Source organism: Dermacentor variabilis, chromosome 7 (assembly GCF_050947875.1).
Source record: "Dermacentor variabilis isolate Ectoservices chromosome 7, ASM5094787v1, whole genome shotgun sequence".
Taxonomy (NCBI): domain Eukaryota; kingdom Metazoa; phylum Arthropoda; class Arachnida; order Ixodida; family Ixodidae; genus Dermacentor; species Dermacentor variabilis.
The window spans coordinates 172,792,327-172,813,773 of NC_134574.1; the positions used below are offsets into that span (position 1 = coordinate 172,792,327).

Here is a 21,447-nt window from a genome sequence, read left to right on the forward strand (position 1 = left end):
AAAACATTTTCATTGCTTTGTTGTGGCAGTCAACATCTGCGACACCATTTGGTTATCATCATCATCATCATCATCATCATCATCATCAGTCGCATGCACATGAGGTCTTAGCTAAGGCCCCTCCATCCAGGTGCACGTGTATGGAGGTGCTTTATTCTCAGCAGTCCAGCAGTAGTCGCAATGCTACCGGTCGCCATTTCGCTTTTGAATGCATTTCATGCGAGACTATCGTTGTTCGTGTGTTTGGCCCAAGGATGCCATGCTGCAGAGGCAACGTCAGCAGTGTGCTTCAAGGTGCTTACAATATTGCATAGGCTGCAGGGGTAATCAAACGTTACTGTCGGCTGAAGGGACTGAACATCTTTATTTTATTTGTTTATTTATTTATTTTCAAATCCTGCAGCCCTCTTCAGGGCTATTGCAGGAGTGGGGTACAACAAATACGAGAAACAGACGATAATGTAGGAGAACATAAGTTGCACATTAAACTTATCACGCAAGTGCTTGCACAGTAGCTGACATTGCTAATTTACTAATGGAACCGGGTTACTAGTTCCATCATTTCACAACTCTTGGGAAATAACTATGTTTGAAAATGTCAGTGCATGCTAAGAAAGGTTTTAGGTGGAGGTTGTGGCAACATGTATAGTTGGAAGAGCACTGGCATACGTGAGGTATTGTCACAGGATATTCGACAAGACGAGTGAAATGTTGAATATAGTAGCTTCATGAAATCGGCATGCTGCCTGGTGCATAGAAGAGACAAATTTAAATAAAGAGTTGCGGACACGGGCAAGAAATCACGATCATAACAATGACAAATAAAATGAACTGCGTTCCTTTGTGCAGATTTAATTTTGTTAATGTCGCGTGTAAAGATTTTATAAATTGGCAGTTTAGTGTGTTTGGCGATTTAGATAACTCATCTTAAGTAACCTGTAAATTTCTTAGCACTTTAGATGTAATGTGGTCAATATGCTGTGACTACTGCATGTTGTGCGTGAAGATAATTCCTAGGTAGGTGTACACCTGTGCCTAGGGAACTATTGTGTTGTTTAAAGTGTACACATGCTGTGAAGGAAAATGGCTGTTCATAAGTCACACTACTATGGTTTTTGAAAAGCTAATTCACATCTGCCAATCCATACACCAGGGGCAAAAATATGGAGCGTGCCTAAGCTTCGCCTTTATGAGTGGAATGCGATTGCATTCAAAGACCCCTGACTGCTTTTCATGCTTCCTGGCAACTACAGCTTATGTAACCGTAAAAATTTATCAGGAAACGCTGGCAGCAAACGTTATGCACGAAGTCAAGCTTTTTGGTACAAAAGTGGCCTCTTGCATGGGTTGGTCTCCTGTTATTGTTTCGCACTTTTAATATTTCAGTCTGAGAAGAGTGAACATGAAATATATGTGCTGTCAGTGTTTTCTTTCTTTTTCCATTACATTTGTTTGTTGGCTGCCGTTTGCAAAATTCCAAGGAATAACTTTGTGAAGAATTAAAGACAAGGTATGACCAACTTGGGTGGTAGAAGAGTGGTTGGGTATGTGTGATTCAGAACTTGGTTCGAAATTCTTTTTGCCGAAGCAACATACGACGCTGGGTGCCGGACACAGGACGCTGACGCCTGATTTTCTGCAATATGGAGCCTTTTACGATCCTGCATTAGAGTCTGATGAATCCTGAAGTAAGGTGTGATCACTACGAGAAGAAATTACCTAACATAGGATGCAGTCGTCCACATAAAGATGGACTTTTGAATAATATTTCGGACAAGGTCATCTATGGCTCTATGAGGTGCGGAGCCAGGTTCCGGCCCTGACCTGATGCTACAGGCAAACCTGGGTCGTGACACCACAATTTCCACCCGCAGTTAGAAACCACGGATATGTTGACACGGAGGTCATCTATGAATATCAAAAATAACAAGGGTCCCAGACCAGAGCCCTGCCGAACAACTTGTTACATTTCAAGTCGAGGACAAAGTAAAATGACATGGAACGAACTGAGAGCTAGAGTTAAGAAAGCTAGTTGTCCAATTGATCAGTTGAGGATCATTTAAGATTATGTTTACTTTACTTAGCAACTTGTCGTGCATAATGGTGTCAAAGACTTTAAAAAAGTAGACAGTAAGGTTGAGAGTAAAGTAAACTCTAACTTACAGATAAGGCAGCATAAGCATATAAGTGGGCTTGTGAACCAACAGATATCAGTTCGAAGATAGCACTCAAGTCTACATTGATATCCTTATGGGAATGGGAATTTCTTCACTGGCTGGCAAATATGAATTCAGCGAATTTGTCCTTGACAAGCTTGTTCAATGCGTCGAGGCATATAACGTCTGGCCAGCGGTGACCACTGCTTCCAGCCAGTTTGCATTAATCATGTTTCTGATCAAACTTTTCAGTTGGTTTTGTTAAGAAGAACTCGTGAAATGCTGTGTGCAGGAGCTAGAAATGTAATTATGTTGTGTAACTCACAGCAATTGAGATTTGAAGACTTTTATCCACAATGTCTGCATGCCCATGTTGCTGTAGTCAAGTGTGTGCGGCAATTGAAACTTGGTTATGTTGGTGTTGGCGATTAAATGTACCGGGTTATGAAAAAGCTTACCAGGCATTGTTTTGTGACTTAGTCTGTCATCTGTGCTTACAGACTGTCGACCAAAACATTATTGGGTGAACTTATTATGCCCACTCGAAAGAGTTTTCATCTGAGCAATGGTCATGCTTAGAAAGAGAAACACTACATCAGTTTATCCTGATAAAGTATTCTTTCAGAACTTTATTTTCATTAATCTTGCTTTGATAGGTTGTTTATTAAAACAAAAATATCAAGTCGAAGTGCCGTTTTTTAAACTACCCTCTGAAACATTAGTGCCGATGTGTCAGTGTGGCTTCACAGATTTCAAAGTATTTTTCTATATTTTTGCTGTTGTGGCACAGTAAATTTTCTTGAGACTCTTCAAGATCAATCTGTGGCGGCTTTAGAACGCAATCTAGTTCATCTTTGCCAATTAAAATATTAACTATTTCTGAGTGCATGCCATCAAAATTCAAGATGCTGCTGCAGGCTGGTGCGAGAACTGGAATTTTTTAACTCGATAATGAGATGTTTTTGATCTATTGACAAGGGGGCCATGAACATGCACGTTGGATATTATTTCGCTGCATGCAGCGGGTAGTCTCAAACTCGCACAATAGACCACTTGCTAGCTTTGCTGCGGCTTTCGAAATCCCTCTTCTCATTTTTTTTCCCTCTGTGAATGTGTGTGATGTTACATGAAGCACGATGACTGTTAGACACCACCAATTTGGTGCACACCTGCACACCGTTCCAGATTGGGGGTTGGTGATGCGTCTCATCCATTCTGTAACTTGTGCTTTGTCATTCCACAGCACCTTAGTCAAATGCCAACCCCAAAAATCTACCCTAAGCACATTGCACAAAGAAGAAAAAAGTCAGACATTATCCTTCATGGATGATTACCTACATTATTGCGATTAGCATTAAAATGGTAGTGCACGTGTAATTTGTTGATGGGAAATTAATTATTGATAGAGATTTTATTATGTTGTGGTCTCATACCCCGCTCTGATCACACGCTGAGCCACCTTGATTTCGAGCACTCCGAGCCACCATACAGGCTGCTGCGTGCATGCTTGCTTTGCTCCCTGTGTGAAGACATGCTGCTGTGCATGCGTGCCCAGCCAGTTCCATCTAGGGAACAGCGATGGGAGACTGTAGGCAAAGCTCTGCAGAAAGAACAAAGGACATTTATTATGCTGGATTTCTATGCAACACAGATTTAACAGTACAATTCAATCGGAATATAATTGCTATACAGCAAGGCCAAATGGTAGCCAGTGGCCACTAATGGCACAACGTGACAGAGAGAACAAGGAACTAGGAACCCAGTCTAGAAAGGCCAACTATCCTTTGGCCAGCATTTTCAGCAGAAGAAATACAAAGAGGAACAAAGAGAAGAACCGACGGGGGCTTGATTGCACTGCACTTCCTCAGGACATCAGACGACGAAAGACTGTGCACGCCAGTCGAAGCCTGTACCCAGACAGGCGGACAGAGGGGCTGCCACCAGCAGAGGATCACTTTACGACTCCTTGATGTGGCTCCCAGGCCCTGCCCTGTGCGTGCATAAGCAAGAGCCCGAATCTCGACAAAAACTCAGCCATAGGAGATAGCCCTGCCTCCCCATGGGAGGTATGACCCACTAGTGACAGTGTTTTATGACTCACTACTATCTTGTCTAGGCAGGGAGGCAAGGGACATGTAGTCCTCAAAAGTGCAATGGCAACACGCGACTATTTCAAGCCTTCTAAAGCCCACAATATTTTTGTTCTGTAGTTACGGAGTGCAAGGTATCGGTTTTCACCCAGTGACCCAGACTGCCCACTATCAGCATAAAGCAGCCAGCAGTGAGTTGTCTATTTGGGCACATATGGATGAAAACAACTTTTTTGTAAATCCGGCGAAGTTTAATGACCGAGGCTCAGGTATCCCATGAGGGGACTTCGAGGCCTTGCCTCGTCACCACCTCTTGGGCCCGCTGGACTGCCCACACACCCAATGGCCCATGTCTGTTTTGCAAAACAGCAGCCAGCACATGCCTAGTGGTCCGAGCTAGTAGTCAGTTTCAGTCACTGGGAAGAGCAGCATAAGAAGGCTAGATGAACGGACAGACAGACGGATGGAAAATGTTGCTGAAGTGAACTGAAAATGCGAATTGCATTATAGGAAATTAGTGAATGGGCTTGATATTGCAATCAGTGCTACCCCAGCAGACCGATAAGTTGACAAGGAAAGTAAATGTGGGACTTTTTGTATCTCTGTTCATAATAGGTGTTCTCAAATTCCTTCTGAAATGGTGTTTCTTGGGGAAAGCAAAGCCAGAAGTGAATTTTTGTCATTTCTATTCCACGCATTGCCTTGTTTGCTTTTCATTGCCCACTTGGCTGGGCTGTGCATGTTGCTTTGCTGGCATCATTCCTTGCTCGGCAGCAACACAGTAACGAATTAGCAGTGTCTTGATGCCTGTTCTGTCTTCTTGTTTTATTAGGAGGCAAGTGGGGAACTGGACCTGGATGAAGAGGCACGAGTGTCGCCACCATGCGAGACCCTTTCGTTTGCCGAGTTTGTCCGTCAGTTCAACCTGCTGCATGACTGGTTACATCAGCTACAGTCATCGTTGCTTGACTCGGCCTCTGACCACAAGGCCGAGGTAGCTGAGGTGAGTGGAGCGGCTCTGCACGTTCACATGTAGTGTTGCCAACACACATGCTCACTGCCACTTACGTAGGTTTTCCACAGGTCATCAGCCTAAAACAGAATACTTTTTGTATTGTAGAATATTTCCTGCACCTTTATGAAGGAAGAGAAGCGGAATAGGATGGATGGAATGTAGCATTCCTTTTGTACTGTTCATTTCATACTCTTCCATAATAGCACAGGAAATAGTAAAGTTTCCTATTAGCCATATTTTTTGCACCTGTGTCCACTGGCACTGAACTTCCTTTTATGTTGGTGGCAGCCTTGAAAAGTAATCCAAGAAAAGTTTGCTTGCCTGTGGTGTGCACTTTGATTGTGGCAGACTCTGGTAGATGGTGATGTGTGCAGTTAAAGAGAAAATTTTAAAACTGTCCCATTTTAGGTAGGGTAAACTGTAGCTGGAAACTAGCAGGATTTGAATATCATGAACATGTTGAAGAAGGTGCACCCTCTCATTAAAAAAAAAAAGTTGGCTGCTTTATTTAACCAAGAATCGAAATGCATCAAAGACAATATATATTGTTGGTAGGTCATTGACACAAAAGTCAAATAGACTCGAAGCTTGTGGAAACATAAATTGTAGGTCAGTTGATCCTGACAAAAGATCTTCATATGCACAAAGTCTTTGCAAGATGGGTCACCACAAGAGGTAGCTTATTCACCATCAAAAACGTGTTGTGCACAGCGTCCAGAGACAACCTGCAGCTCCTGCAAATTTTATTGCACCGCATGTGACCGTTGGGGAAACATTTGTGCACTGTTTCTAGCTTGACAGTAAATTGCATTTGAAATGATAGTGAAAAATATTTTTTCTTGAGTGTCGATGAGTGCTCGGTTGATTCCATAGAAGACATAGTGATGCCCATAGTTGCTTGTGGCTCCAAGGGTGTGCTGCTTATGGTATTCCAGTAGAAAGGGCAGGCTTTCATCATAGGGCACTGGCTGTTAAGTGACCTTCTAAATCTAGATCCCTATCTTGTTCCCCAGAAATTCAGGTCACACGTGGTACCAATTCTCTGTTGTCTGTGAACATCTACAGCATTGACCCCGGCCATGCTAGGCAGTATCCAAGGGTCTATATCTGACCTGCAACATACTCGAAAATGAGGATGTTGATGTGTGTGATGCCTTGAGGCAATACAGTGGACTTCCGTTGTTCGCCTTTGCTTAATTCGATTTTTTGGCAATCTCGACTGAAGGTCCTGGACGGCACCCATATATGTCTATGGGCATATACTTTTGTTATTTCGTTCCCAAAATTCACCAGATAACTCGAACATTCTCAGGTAACAGAATGTTCTCGCATACCACGAAGATGACGCGCTGCTTTCTGTCTGAATTTAAAAGCACATTCAAGCGATAAGTTATTTTACAAGTTAAGTTAGCAGCAACAAGTCATGTCATGTGTTCTTGGTGTTCCGGAGAATTGTGTGCATGTGTTGTAGGACAAGCTAGCTAAGGTGTTAATCTAGGCAGAGACCACCACCTTGCTCGCAACTGTTGCGGAATCGTTCGATAAATGCAGATGTTCAAACGTGTTGTGGGGGACCGTGTGGAGGACGGCATGCACTGGTTCTTCAAAGACGGCGACATAATGCTAGTCTAAGAATGATGATGATGGACATTAAGTAAATAAATTTTCATTCTGTGAAGGCAAAGTTTTCTGGCTTCGTCTTTTTCTGATTGCCAGAACTGGAGGCGTGCTACATTTTTCTTTCCGAAAAATGGTGGTGCACATTTGATTTCTACTTTGTATGGGAACTCTATTGTCATTTGTACATTAGTTCTCTGGTTTGAACCCTTAAAAACTGGGTACATGTTTGATTCGGGGGTGTTAGTATTGGTGCAAATATGGTCAAATGACTCAGCTGTGTGTTATGGCGTTTCTTTCTCTCTTATTTAATTCGACTTGCTGTAAAATTCTTTAAATTTCGTCAGGCTCATCATGGTCAAATTAACAGAAGTCAGTCGTGCCAGTTGCTACCGAGCATCTGCTACGAAAGTGAGAAAGCTAGAAGTTACACAGACTACATGTCTTTGTGAAGTTGTGTCCACGACTACTGTGCCCAAAAACGTATGTGAAATGGATCCATATGACGAAATAGCCTGACAAGTGCAGCATAATCCTTTTGACTGCTTGTCAACTTCTTGTTCAGTGATGGGCACGAATTGTACATGTGAAACACCAGCCTCCCCTTCCTGGCCTACTTCCATCTCATCTGTTTCCAGATGCTCGAAATTACAGGACAGAACCGCACCTTATCCAAGTATTTCTTATAAAGACATGTTTTCTCTCGCTCTACAAACACTTTGTGGCACATCTGCTGCATGCATGCAAGCTTCATTCTTCTTCAGGTTGAAGGGATGACTGTTAGCTTTGTCGGGGCATGTTCAAGAGTTATTCAGATGCCATTGTAATTCTCCATAGGCATAATGGAAGGATCTTTTCAAGGTTGCTTGAAAGTAGCTAAAGATATGAGTGCGCTAAAGACATGCAAATTCCTTTATTCGCAGTACTAATTGAGTTGGTGAAATGAATATGTCTCTGGAGCCTGGGCCTTTTCTTTTGTGTCGCTAGGCTGTTGCCTTGCACAAGAATTCAATGATGGTGATGAAATTTTCATCCATGTCACAACAGTGGATATTGCATTACTTCTAGGGGTGTGTAAATAGTCATTTTTAAGACGGAATTGCATACAAATCAAATAATGCCAGAAACAAACGAACCAAATCGAACATCAAATATGAATAGTTTTTGAATAGTTTTCAAATAATTAACAGCCGTTATTACAATTTATGTAAAATCATGTTCACGTCCTGGTATTCTTAAAAGTTAGCAAGTTTCTGTCATTACATAGTACGTTATGAAGCGTTGTTTATCAAAAGCACAAATGGAGCAATAGGAGCAAGCAGGCAGTTTCTTCACGTGCACAGGACTCTTCAGTAAGCGCGAATGATCACTGTATTGTCTGTAAAGTACAGCTGCCTATAGTCGAGTACAACTTTAGAAAAAAGGGGAGGCCCCGCCCAAATGACTGAAATGCGACAGCCGATTACCCGTGTGACTAAAATAGTCCCGCTCAAAAAAACTTGCTTGAGTAAATGTTGGTATAAATAAAGACTTCTGTATTTTGATGAATGGTTGGGTAGAGCTCTCGTAATTTGATTGCGACAGCACATGCTGGACCGCGAGAGAAAAATAACCCTGTGCCTTCTACAATGCTGCGCGTCCGAGCTGTACTGATGTCATGAGCTGTCGGGCTCGTAACTTGGTAGGCGCTCATGTGCATCCACCTTGGAGGAGTAGACACCCCTTTTTTCAAAAGTTGTACCCGACTATAAGTGACGTTGTGAAAGCCGTATGTCACATGCCTATAGCCTCTATGTACCTTATTTTTTTGTGTTGCAAAAAGTGGAAGTGGACAACACGAACGGCATTCGTGTTGTCCACTTCTCTACTCTTGTGTCCTATCTGCACGCCTCACCTCTTTTTTGCATAATGAATATTTAAATCTGTTTTGTTCCAAATCCGTCATTAGGCCTCCATGATAGGTCACAGGGCTAGAGCCATTTCAGCTGTATACAGTTAAACCTCGATATAACGAACTCCAATATAACGAAATTTTCGCTATAACAAAGTATTTAACTTTTCATAATCTCTTGTCCATAGAACACCATGTATTTAAAACCTCAGTATAACAAAATTTGTTTGTATGCGATTTCAATATAACGAAATTTCACTGCCGCCGCAAAGAAATGCTGAGACAATAGAGGGCTTTAGTTTAGGGGACGCCAGCGGCTTGCATATGCAAGAACTAAGGGCGGCGGTACTGCGTATGCGCAGGCTGCTATGTCTACTTGCGTCCTTGGGTTGTTGGGGTTTGGGCAGCCGAAAACATCGCTGCCCCTAACAGGTCACACTACCCACGTGACACAAGAACTTACGAGAAGCGAGACCAGACGAGAGAAGCCGCCTGTCCTGTCACACAGACGGAGAACATGGCTGCACCGGTGAGGACGTGTGCATGTGTGCATTTCACGGCCGACGTGTTAAAGAAGCTGGTCGCAGAGCACACAGGCACGCTGTCGCCGCAACGGCGGCATGTCAAAATTTGCAGGAAGCTTTAAATAAACAGAACACAGACCAAAACGGGTTATGCTGCACAAGGCGCCTAACTGCAGTTTACCAAATGTATGTTTGGATTGCTTCGCCTCGGCCTCAGTCGTAACGTAGGCGCGTTGATAATCTTGTAAATTTTTTGCCTAGTGTCGACAGACGTCGTTTTTATATATATTAACTCCTTTTAATAAAAATAGTTGAATGTACTTTACTTCATGTGCTTGATTTCATATTTTTAAAAAATTATAATGCAACAACGATCAGACGCTGGTGGCGCTGCTAGCGCATGCGATCTCAGTGTGGCTTGCGCTTGGGGCCGCTAACATATAACGTGTTTCTGCTTGCTTACGCAAACGCACCCAAGCCACACCCAAGCGCTAGGGGCCCCAACGCCTTGTGTCCCCTAAACTGAAGCTCTCTAATAAATGGAAACTTCCGCGGGCGCAGATGCTCAAGTGATTGGATTACAAGCGGCTGCTTGCAAACGAACCCCTCAAATGGCGCACCTCGCGACAAGGGTGACCGCCAAAGTGGCGCCGCAGCATGTTCCGTATAAATGCCAAGTGCGATAAGATCTTATCACGCCCCACGCGATATAGGAGCGAGTGAAAGTTTGCGAGGGTGAGACAAGAAAGATGGTGGCTTCACGAGTGCCGCCATCCCGCGCGAGCAAAGGGAAAGAGGGGGAGGGGTGCGTGCTCGCGGTAACGCGATCAAGCGTGCGCGAGAGGGTGGGGGTGTCTCGGCCGCGGCTGAGCGTGGCTGTAAGCGGGGCTGAGCGCATCCGCAGCCGCGCGCTCTGCGCTGAATCTGCCGCATGAGCAAAGGGTGGGTGGGCGTGCTAGCTGTGACGGCATGGCACCATGTAAGCTGTCTTCCCGCGCGCTTAGTATTGGAGGTTGCGCAATCTCCAGTTTCGGTGACCCGTTGGAGCTAGAGGCAGACGAAGCATTCGCTCCCTGCCGTAGGCGCTTTTCCTGATAGCGTCGTCCAAGTGCGGGTGACGCTATCAGCCGCGGGGGCGCGGAGTGCACACAAAAGCGTTGCCAGCTTCACTTAATTCGTACCGCCGATGTGAAGATATCGTCGACGTGCGTGGCATGAAACCGTATCATTCGTCGCCGTCTCCCAAGTTTATCAAAATGTTTTCGCTATCAAATTTGCTTTTTTATATTGCCCAATAATTCGGAAAATTGTGCGGCCCCTTTTCGTGTAAGAAAAATCAATTGGTGACTGTACTTGTTTGCATAAAAGGTCGAATTTCAATACAACAAAATTTCGATATAATGAAGCGAAGTTCCGATTTTACCGAGTTCATTACATAGAGGTTCAAATGTATATCGGCTGTACAGTGCGTTGGAACTGCTGGCTTTTCGACAGCAGTGCCAGAAATGACTATGCCATATCGTCCCTTGGAAACGTTTTAACGACACGGCTTTTTTTAACGACACGGCCAATCTTCCATGTCAGAGGTGGTGTGTTTAAGTACTCAATGATGACAAGGTCAGCATACCATAAGTTTGAAGTCTGTATCGACTTGCTGTGGTGAGCAGAACATAGGGATAGGAGGTATTCCTTCGTCTGCTGCTTCCATAGTCACTGACAAAGCTGTTCTGAATGCCAGACTTGTCATCGAAGGTCAGCCTGCACCCTGCAGCTGGTCTTTGATGTTTGCTCCACGCGGGTTGTGTGTTAACCACATTGGCCTCAAGGAAGACTAAGTCTAGGTGGGCAGTTTATCAACTGGTTTCTCAGGCATCCTCTCCCTGCATGACCTCTGTACCAATTGCATTTTGGGTCACCTCGGCCTTCTTGGAGGTCATTTCTTGACCACTTTGTTGTATTTGCTTGTCACTCACTCGCTTTCAATAAGCCTCCTGTCATCCGTGCTGAAAAAATTCGGCAGAATATATTTCATGATCACTGTTGGCAGTAAGGTGTTTACCATTGAATCAATATAGCGGCACTACATATTGGCACTGTCGAAAACAGTTTGAGGCATGTACTGCAACGAGACTCCTTTTTCGCCTTTCCCTAAGAACACTTAGCACCATATAATGCCACTGCCCCAAAGCCTGTGCGTGGCCTCTGAATTGCACAGCGGGCTGGTGCGGGCAAATGCTGAGAAATGCACCCTTCCGGGCTGTTTACTCACGCTTCTTTCCAGACATGCTGTGCCTGCTAGTGGCACCGCTGAGAAGTCTGTGCATGGCATAGAGTTTCATATTAGTATACTTAGAGGCAAATCTGGCGCTGCGATCGTTCAACCATCACGGGAATGATGGGAAGTACATGCTTCGGATTGGCATTCTATTGACTAGCGAACTAGCTTAAAAGTATTTTTTGGAAGTTTTGGTTTCGCTCCAAGCGCAATTGCTATAACCTGCAGTAGGACAGTGCAACGCAAAGCTCTCTGCCTTTGTACTGTTGCCCGAAGTGGCGACAGCGCGCTGGGCCAGCGACTGGGACGATGTTTGTGTCGCGGTGTGGCGTCGAAGCCCTGACGAGAAAGCGGCGGCATCGTAAACGCTGAAAGAACACGTTTTGAGCGTTTGGACCTTGGTTTGTTAAGTGGGTTAGGTTGGCACTGTAGTGTTACGTGTTTTATGAAACTTCAGAATAAGAAAAAGAAGGCACTATTGATACAAGACATATACAGTTGTACTTCTAGTGGCTTGACAAACAAATTTTATTGAATGCTTCGTTATGCATTGCTCATTTATGTGCTCATTGAAATGCGTGTTTTAGGTCTTTGAGAACACAAACTTACTTGTGGTAGGAAAGGTTGCTGCTTCCTGGCTGTAGTCTAGTGCCGCAAAATGGGTACGTGCAAAGCCACGCCGTAACGCTTCGGAAGCAGTACATCAATATAACATATGATGAAGCATACTCGTAGGAGGCCACTATAGCGTCCTAGCTAGCACTGCAGCAGATGTGCTTAAAAGTACTTGATGACGTTCAGCAATCATGACAGCTGACGCAGCTCATCGAAAGAGCGAGAGAGTTCGCAAGTGCCGGTCGTCTGCGAGAAAAGTCTTGCGTTTACAGCGAGCAGGCATCGTAGCAGATGACACTTGTAGCATTCCGCTCAAGGGCGCAACACTTTCTCACAATACAACATTTTTATTTCCATAAGTACTTGTTGAGTATTTTTATATAAGTACATGTACGGTTGTTATTGCTGTTGCAAAATTAAATAAATAATTATTCTCTGGGGTTAAATCAGGAACAGAAGCGCACAAGAATGCATACCCTGGTGTGTCCTGGTGTCAAACCATAGTAAACCATGCTTCCATCTCAAAGTCATACAAAGTTTATGTAGCGTGTTGTACATTATGTAACATACTGCAGAAATAAAATTAGATTTTACGCGATAATATTTGAGTAAAGCTTCGTTTACTGCGCCGCAACCAAACGCCGCTAGTGTAAAGATCGAAGTCAATCCGAAGCCTGTACTACCCGTCATTCCCATGTAGGTTGAGGCAACGCTCATGAGAACCCCCGTAGACACTAGCGCCACATTTCCCTCTAGGTATTTATTTAGAAACTCTATGGTGCATGGCCTTGAAGACGAGAAGTGCGGCGTGCTGGTGGACGCTGAAAGGACTGCATTTTTTCGTAATTAGCGTGCATAAACTGAAATTGACGAGTGCACTGAAAAGTTCGCAGTGCCAAGTTTAGACTGCTATCCTGTTTTTCAAGCTGTATTCACAGCAAAAAGAGGCAATCGGCTTTATCGTGAAATCCCTGGTCCTTATACTTTTGCTCACTGGTGTACATGTGAATGTTCAGAATTGTCCCCTCACTTGCCACGCCCCCATTGGCACCCCACTTGGCGAAAGGTTCATTGAAGAGCGGCACACGCCCAGTGCATTCACGGCGCAGCTTGCTAAAGCATCGGGGGGGAAAGACATTCATTGAAAAAGTGGCACGTACCCAGTGCACTTATAGGACAGCCTGCTAAAGCAAGCGTCGGGTTGCTGTCCTTGAGGAACCTGTGGGATGTATTTTCGATTACGCCCAGCATTGGATAGATTGAAAGGATATTGTTTTGACGTAATAGTTCTGTGAAAACCCACAAGGTGGAGAGAAGTAATTAATTAAGGTAAAATGAGACATCCACCCAATCGTAGCAACTGCTACAGATGAAACCCATACGTCTCATTTTCCCTTAATTATTTACTTCTCTCCGCCTTGCGGGTTTACGCAGAACTATTACATTAAACTCTTGCCTTTGCTTTGAGTTGTTGACAAATTCGACTTCGCCCTGCCATCTGCTAGCTGCCTTGTTTAGCTCAGATGGTAGAGCGGCTGACCCGGAAAGGCAGTGGTCCCGTGTTCGAGTCCTGGACCAGGATGAATTTTTCTTCAACTGCGAGGCTTTTCTTTCGAGGAACCCATATGGGTTTCCTTTGTAGCAATTGCTACGATTGGATGGATGTCTTATTTTTCCTTAATTAAGGATATTGTTTTGTCACTGTAGGGTGGCGCTTTCCCAGCAGCACATGCCTAGTTACCCTAGTTGGCGTCAAAGATGTCCATTGACACACCCACTTGCGTATACCTGGTGATGCAAGTTGTCATCAAAGAGTTTCATTAAAGACCAGCACACACCGAGTGGCACCTACCCAATGCTCCAAGTCAGTGCCAAAGCGTTTCATTGAAGAACGGTACACACCCAGTCCCGCAGCTACCGTGACCCATGTCGGCATGAAGGAGGATCGTGAAAGAGCGTCTTATATGTACACATTGCTACATAGGCAGTGACCTAAGTTGGTCCAACGGTTGGCTTCGAACTCTGTTTCCTCAGCATAGCATCCCAATGCGCTACCCAATCGACCACTGACTACACAGTGGCCCAGGCAGGCAGAAAAACAGTTATAGACATAGATAGATATATAGATAGTTGTAGTAAGCCCATGCATATCAAATACAGTGAAACCTCATTAATTCCGCCCTCATTAATTGGGAAAATTGGATGATTCGGGGACCAGGGGATGAGTCCCCTGGTCCCGGCAAGCGTACACATTATTTAATGCAATCAAAATCTCATTAATTCAGACGTATATGGCTGCACACCAGTTTATTTGGACAACTCGGAGCTCAGCAAGCGGGGAGCTTTGTGAATGTGTGACGCAAAAGAGCAAGAATGGCGCTAGCATCCAACCGAAAGGAAGTGGCGGAGTCTTCATCGTTATAGTCACCAGCGGAAATCGTACATGAATGATGGCCAACGCCGGAATTCTTCGTGTCTATTTGTGGCGTTGAAAGCCTCTATTCTTGCATTTACTGTCACACGTACACTGCATTGGCCGCATGCCTTCATAACTGTGTAGTCACCATCCATTATTGCCATCCACCACGGTTTCTTTCACAGCAGGTGCAGCAAACAGTAGTTCCGTTTTGAATCAGTGCGCTTGTCGGCCATGTGCTTTCAGAACTGCAAGATCGTCATCCGTGATTGCGTGAATAGCAGCCGTAGTTTTGTCTGCAGTGGTAGTGTCAAACAGTTTAGATTTTACTCAGTACAAGGCTTTCAAGGATGAAGTGCACTGGCTACATCGCGATGAACTGTTGGCAACCAGCTCACTTGCAAGAATATATGCTGGACGTGCGCGTGATTGTGAAAAGCGCGTCTCGGATGAAGGCGCATGCCGTGGCCACGCTGTGAAGGAAGTCACAAAGCCTTTGCCGCTGAAGGAGCGAATAAGTCGTTAGGTGATGAGAATTGCAGTTTCTTCACTGCTTTTGTACAAGATAGAAACAGGACTTTCTCATTCATTCACTAAATAAAAGGTTGTTGATGTAGTAAGCATTATTCATTGTTTTCTTGGTACCTTCAAAAATTCCACATTGGGTTAATGCAGACATCTTTTTTCGGTCCCTTGCAATCTGAATTAACGAGGTTTTACTGCAGATCAAACAAGCACCATGTCTTAAAAGCACTTCTTGTTGGGCTAGTTGGTAGCTGTTCATTATAAAATATAAAGATGCCAAATAAACGGACACACACAAGAGAAGAGAACAGGAGAGAGTGCCACTCGCAACTGCTTTATTCACAGATTGCAGGCACATATATATCGTCAGTCGATGCATACGCACAGAGCAAACTTACCATCACGCATCCAATCACACATTCATGATACACAACGTCTCTAGGGGTTGCAGCACTGGCGTCATGCCACCCAGAATCACAACCACGTCACTATTGATGTTCCGAAGCTTTGTTTTTACCTCCGGGGTCAGATGGCCGCGATACGCGTCCAACAGAAGCATCAACCGCGTGCCTGCAGGTCCGCCGAGCAATGATTACAGAGTGAGCAAGCACGTTTGGCGGCTTTGGCTACGCACTCTTCCTAACAAATAGGGGGGTGCTTAGATTCGCATGCAAACTTTTCTCCTAACTTTTTCGCGAAAATAGAGGGGGGTGCTTAGAATTGGGGGGTGCTTAGAATCGCGAAAATACGGTATGTGCCTGCATTGTGCGAGTAAAGCAGTTGCGAGTGGCGCCCTGTCCCATTCTCTTCTCTTGTGTGTGTCCGTTTATTCGTTGTTTTTATATTTTATAATGAAGCATCATGTTGCCATTTCGAATTTCTTTATTCTCCTCTTCTCTTTCCCCCTCCCTCTGATATTCTTTGACAGCTTCTTCTCATTGGCACGTAAAACCCCAGAATTTAAATTGATTTAACTTCTTCTCTTTAGGCCCACTCCACTCCCCCGCTTTTTCTTCTTCATCTCTCGTGGGATGGTGTGCAAACATATTCGCTGTGGAAGCCAATTATTCATTTTTGTTTGTGCCAATATAACAGTTAGTTTTTTAAGTTGTCGTGCTGACTTGCAGTTTTTGCAAAGCATTGTGGTCCTTGTGTACAGATGCAGTGGTTGACAGTCCATTCCTTACGAGAACCATGTCTCCTGTCTCCAGTGCTGTTAATGTTGTGTTTTGCTGCATTTGAAGAACAACTTCACACTGCGCTTTTCCCACGCTAAAACACAGCGAAATCAGCTATGCAACGATTATTTGTGCGCACATGCAATATTTTCAGCCCATATTGGCAGGCTTGAGTTATGCAAGCAAATGCTGCTTGCAATACGTAAAGTGGCTGCTTTCACATGCTTTGACTTGTGAGCACATGCGCTAAACCTCATTGCAAAACATGCAGTGGTTGGAGCCACCAGAAGGCCATTTATTGCACCTTTTTTACACCAATCTAGCCAGCTGAATTATTACCAATTGAACATGCCAATGGGTGCTGACAAATAGAGGAAGTCTGACTCACTACAGCTGGATATAGAGTGAATATGTTCGCCCCTATGCTGGACAACAACATCTAATCTTTTGCGTAACAGTGATGGATTTTAACAATCATGTTCGTTCATCCCGGTGCCATGCTCCGAAACCTCTGACGAGACAGTCCTACAGAGAGTGCTTACAGCTGGTGTGACAAGTCTGCATGCTCTGCTGACAAAAAGGGAGAGGGTACTCCCTTTTGCACCTGAGTAACCCTGCCGTTGGGTGGCATTAGCAGCGCAATACTCATGCCATCTCTCATACCATTTTGCAACTGCACTGACTGACGGCGATGCCCAGCTATGTGGCAAAGCCTGATTACAGGAGATGTGAAAACCATGCAGGGAAAACAACATTAATGGAGTGCAAGAGAGTCGAGCGTCCCCACACCGCACATTTATACGCAACTTCACAGATGTGCAAACACAAGAACAGCTCTAGCTAACTGTTTGGAGAAGAGTTGTACGTCTGTGCTTTGGTTAGTTAATGTATCGTTAATTTGTGGATCACTGTTTCGACTTACAACATCTTCGTCATTGCAAATTTCTGGAATACTAACTCATTTGCGCCAATCACTTAAATGGACCAGTAGCAGGTGTAACTGCATCATTAGTCTGCTTGTGAGAATCATAGTTGTCATAGTACCGCATCGGGGGCCACCAAATGGAATGTGTTTTCCTTGCTGTGAAAGCGTACATCAATGCCATGGAAGCAGATGTGGCAGTTGCTGGGGCATACCAATCTGCATCGGTTGCGCTGACTCGGGTATGCTGCACAGCAATACATGCTGAACGAGTGCTATGGTGAGGGAAGCTTGTATTTAGCTGTTGAGTGTGTTTATGCACAACATATCTATAGGAAGCCTGCAAAAACCAGGGAAATACGTTCGACGTACTTTCAAAAAGAAACACTACTAGATTCGTGTAACGTATCTGTAAAAAATTATGAAAGGAGACGTTAGGTATACCTTTAGTCACAGCCATTTTAGAAACAGCACAATAAATGCAATAAACATATACATATAACCTTACGGTGCATTTGATCTGGCTGTGGAGCAGCCGTGAGATTGCATTGCATGCTGTCATTTTTCATTATTATATTTAAGTAGCAAAAATGTTTTCATGACACTTGCCACGTACGTCAAACACTTCCGAAAAAAAAAATATGCAGATGGGGAAAAAGAATGTATTGAAGGGCAATCCAAACCTGGACCACAATGAAGATGGGGATACCTTACTTAAACACCACCTCTGAAGCTTGCGAAATTGCATTTCCAGTTGCCATATTAACCACTGCCTCAAAACTGTTGGGGCCTTTGCCGCATCATTTTCAGTAATTCGTATACTAAGGCCGATTATCGTGCACTTTACGTACATTCTACTCTATCCTCTTCTCTTATGTTGTGTATAACTCCTAGAACTTCCCATAAACGCCTGTTTCATTTAAATAGCGAGCCCTCCACTGTACTAGCACTCATTGCAGTCGAAATCGCTATGGCACATCGTCCTTCTTTTGTGTGCAGGTTCCTAGCTCACACATCTAATGATGGGAAGGTGTGCGTGTATGATAAACAGCTCTTTGTGTATTTTAACTGCTGTATTCAGGTTGTAGTGCGAAGCTTCGCGGAATGTGGTTGCAGAAGAGCGTTCTCCTTATGGATATGCCATTCCACTGTATCCTTCAGGCTAAAAACTGGGATTGTTCGCTCGTATGTCTGCCATAGCTTTGGACATTTCATGAAAAGAAATAATCTGAGTTTTCAACAGCATGCAACGGTACAACAAAGTGAGCCAGAAGACTAGCGAGAGAACAAGTAGTTTGTGCCGACTTCTCTAGGGAGAGTGGGATTTATAAAGCCAGGTATGATGATTTTATTGTTATAAAGATTAGCATTTCATTTACATTAATTGCCTGCAAGTGGCTCTTGTTGCACTGAGGCTAACACAAAGACTTTCTGAATAGGTGCACAACACAGATGAAGTGCCAATGTCCTTTGACATGCCGCCAAATCAGACTGGTAAGAGTGTCAGAAACAAGACAATTAGCATTAAGATTACTTGTAACGAGTTCAACTGTTCTATGGTTGTCATATTCAGCCTTATGGGTGACAAGCTACCACCACTGGTTATCTTCAAATGCAAATTCATTCCAAAAGAAAATTTTTCTAATAGTGGTCATGTGCTATAAAACAAGAAAGGATGGATGAGCAATGCAATCATGCAAAAGTGGATTGATGGTATGTTGCGGAAATGCAAAGGGTCACTTCTTAACCCAAAGTGCCTCTCAATAAGGGATTCCATGAAAGCATGTGCACATCTCATGGACACTGTGAAACGATGACTACATCTTCAGCCTCTGGATGTCTCGGTGAACTGCGCCTTCAAGAGCTAAGGTCGAAAGAACTGGGAGGTCTGGATACAAGAAGGGGCACAGACATACCTGAAAAGCGGACAAATGCGTGGGGTGTTTTGTGCAGAAGAGGTGTGCAAGTGGGTCGCCGATTCACGCAACACCTTCCAATCTCTAGTTACTGTCAACAGTTTTACGAGGCAGTTTTCAGACCCCTTTTTTCGGAAAAACGTTCACGGTTGATTCGGATAAATATGGTATGTCAGATTTTGAAGGCGATGAAGACATTGGCAAGGCATTTGTAAATCCAACATGTTTCACTTGTTTTGTTTTTACAGCCACAATGAGAGTGATTTGGCAGATTTCAGGATTGTCTACTTTGACTGCTCTTACTATTGACTGACTTCTACCGAGACTTTTACTGGTTCTGAATAAAATCTTTGCTTCTCCGCTGTATACTGCTTCATTCCTGCTGACTATATAGCGGGTGCAGACTAACCTTTTTAGACCCAAATTGCCCACTGAGGATTTCACTGTACTGTACACTTCTTTACTGTATATAGTCAGCATTTGATTTTTCGGGTTCTGTAGGGTCTGTGAAACATCCAATACAATCGGGAAGTCAGAAAAAAATGAATGCGTGCTTTCCCCCCCTCTCCCCCCAAAAGTTTCAAATTGTCACAGGAACACCCGAAAACGTCTGAAGGCCTGCCAGTAGACTTCTTAGGCGTATCGGTGCTCGTACTGCGAGAGGAGATGGGGGGCACGATCATCATCATCAGCCTATTTGTTGTCTACTGCAGTACAACAGCCTGCAGTGGACACGCGTACACGCCTGTATAAATAAGGAATACATACTGTATGCCATGACAGTTGCTTCTTCCCACTCTTGGTATTGTTAGGAACGGCCTGCAGAGGTGCAGACATGCAAAGTTTTCTCAGCCAGCTGCGGCAGCGGTGTCAACATTTTCTGGGAAGCCACCGTCATCCTCTAGTCGAACGGCACCACTAAGTCTATTGTGTGCGGAGGACAATACGCCGCGTCAGCAACTCTCCGTCACGGGAAGGCCAAGATGAGTTCAACGAACCAGGCTTTATTACTGACCTCACCACCGCAGACCTGGTCTGCCATGAGCGGGGGAGTTTCCGAGGGAAGGTATTTGGCGGCACCTCCCCACGCGCCTTTCAAGACGTAAGCCCAGAGTTCTGTGAAGCTCGTCTCATCTCGGTGGGGGCAGAGAAACCAGTGCGTACATGTATGTGTGAGCCCTCCTCCTCCAAAAAGGCGAGTCAACGAAGATGACGTTGGACGCTACGAATTGGCGGGGAACTGCCATTTTCCCTCAGCTAGGGATCTAGGGAGAACGGAGTGTTTATAAGCAGCTGTTTGTCGGCTGCTAGGGTGTGCTCTGTGAGCATGCTCTGTGATCATGCTCGTGAGCTGTGTGTTCGTGCTCGACAAGCAGTGTGTTTGGAGCTTCGTGCTCGCATGCTGTATGTTTGTCTTGCGTGCTCAATTTGGGAGTCACGCTAGACTGTCGAATGTATCGCTTGTACTAATGTAAATATCTTTAAATAAACCCTCTACGCCTAGTTCCTCCCAAGTTCCTCCCTACGACCTCCAACCCTTACAACTGGTGGCAGCGGCAAGATCGTCCGACAACCCCTACAGTATGCTACACAGCAATACTTTGCGTGTGCTGCACCACACAACAATGCTGTACTGAGGTGAAGTTGATTTTCGGAAATCTGCATTATAGAATGCGCCTTGCTTTTCGAGCTTCGAAGCCAATGACAAGGATTACAAAAGCGGAGTCAGTGCCATTGCTGACAGCGGTGAATTATTTCAAAGAAAAACACGGCACCGAAGGGCAAGGAGCTTAATAGCGAACATTGCAGCACCTAAACCTAGCGTTGCTGCAGTGGTGGCTAAGGCTGTGAGTGGTTTTGCGTGTCAGAGCGCTGGTTCAAGGCGTCGAGATAATCAAAATGGTGGTAGCTTTGATTAATGTTATTTCGGACATGTGGTCATGGCAATAAGTCCGTAAAAGCAGGTGGCAACGGAATGCAAATCGGATACCGGGTTTCTGACACATTGACTTTATGGGGTACACGGTGGGTGCTGTGAAGCAGTCGGAATTATCCGGTGTGTCCGAGAAATCAGGTGTCCAGAAAATCGGTCGTCATCCGTACGGTACGATAATGTACACCTCTGCTGCAGCGCAGACAATCCGCCATCTGTAGACGATCCGTCGACTACCCGAGTTTCATGACACCGCAAATTATGTTGAAGACAGAGAGTGGCATTCATTGAATGCAACTTATTGCTTGGTAACTAGCATGGTGATAGCATGAACATTCTTGCAACCCTAACCTCTTCTTTCACTTCAGTTTTCA

General features: G+C 44.6%; 1 protein-coding gene across 2 annotated transcripts in view; it reads left to right on the plus strand.

Moving 5' to 3' along the window:
• klar (klarsicht) overlaps window positions 1-21,447 on the plus strand; it is a 684,286-nt gene that overhangs the window by 332,624 nt on the left and 330,215 nt on the right. For both annotated transcript variants that reach the window (XM_075700314.1, XM_075700315.1), the window contains one exon: window positions 5,079-5,249. In XM_075700314.1, the coding sequence (XP_075556429.1) occupies window positions 5,079-5,249 (171 nt within the window). The remainder of the gene's footprint in view (window positions 1-5,078; window positions 5,250-21,447) is intronic.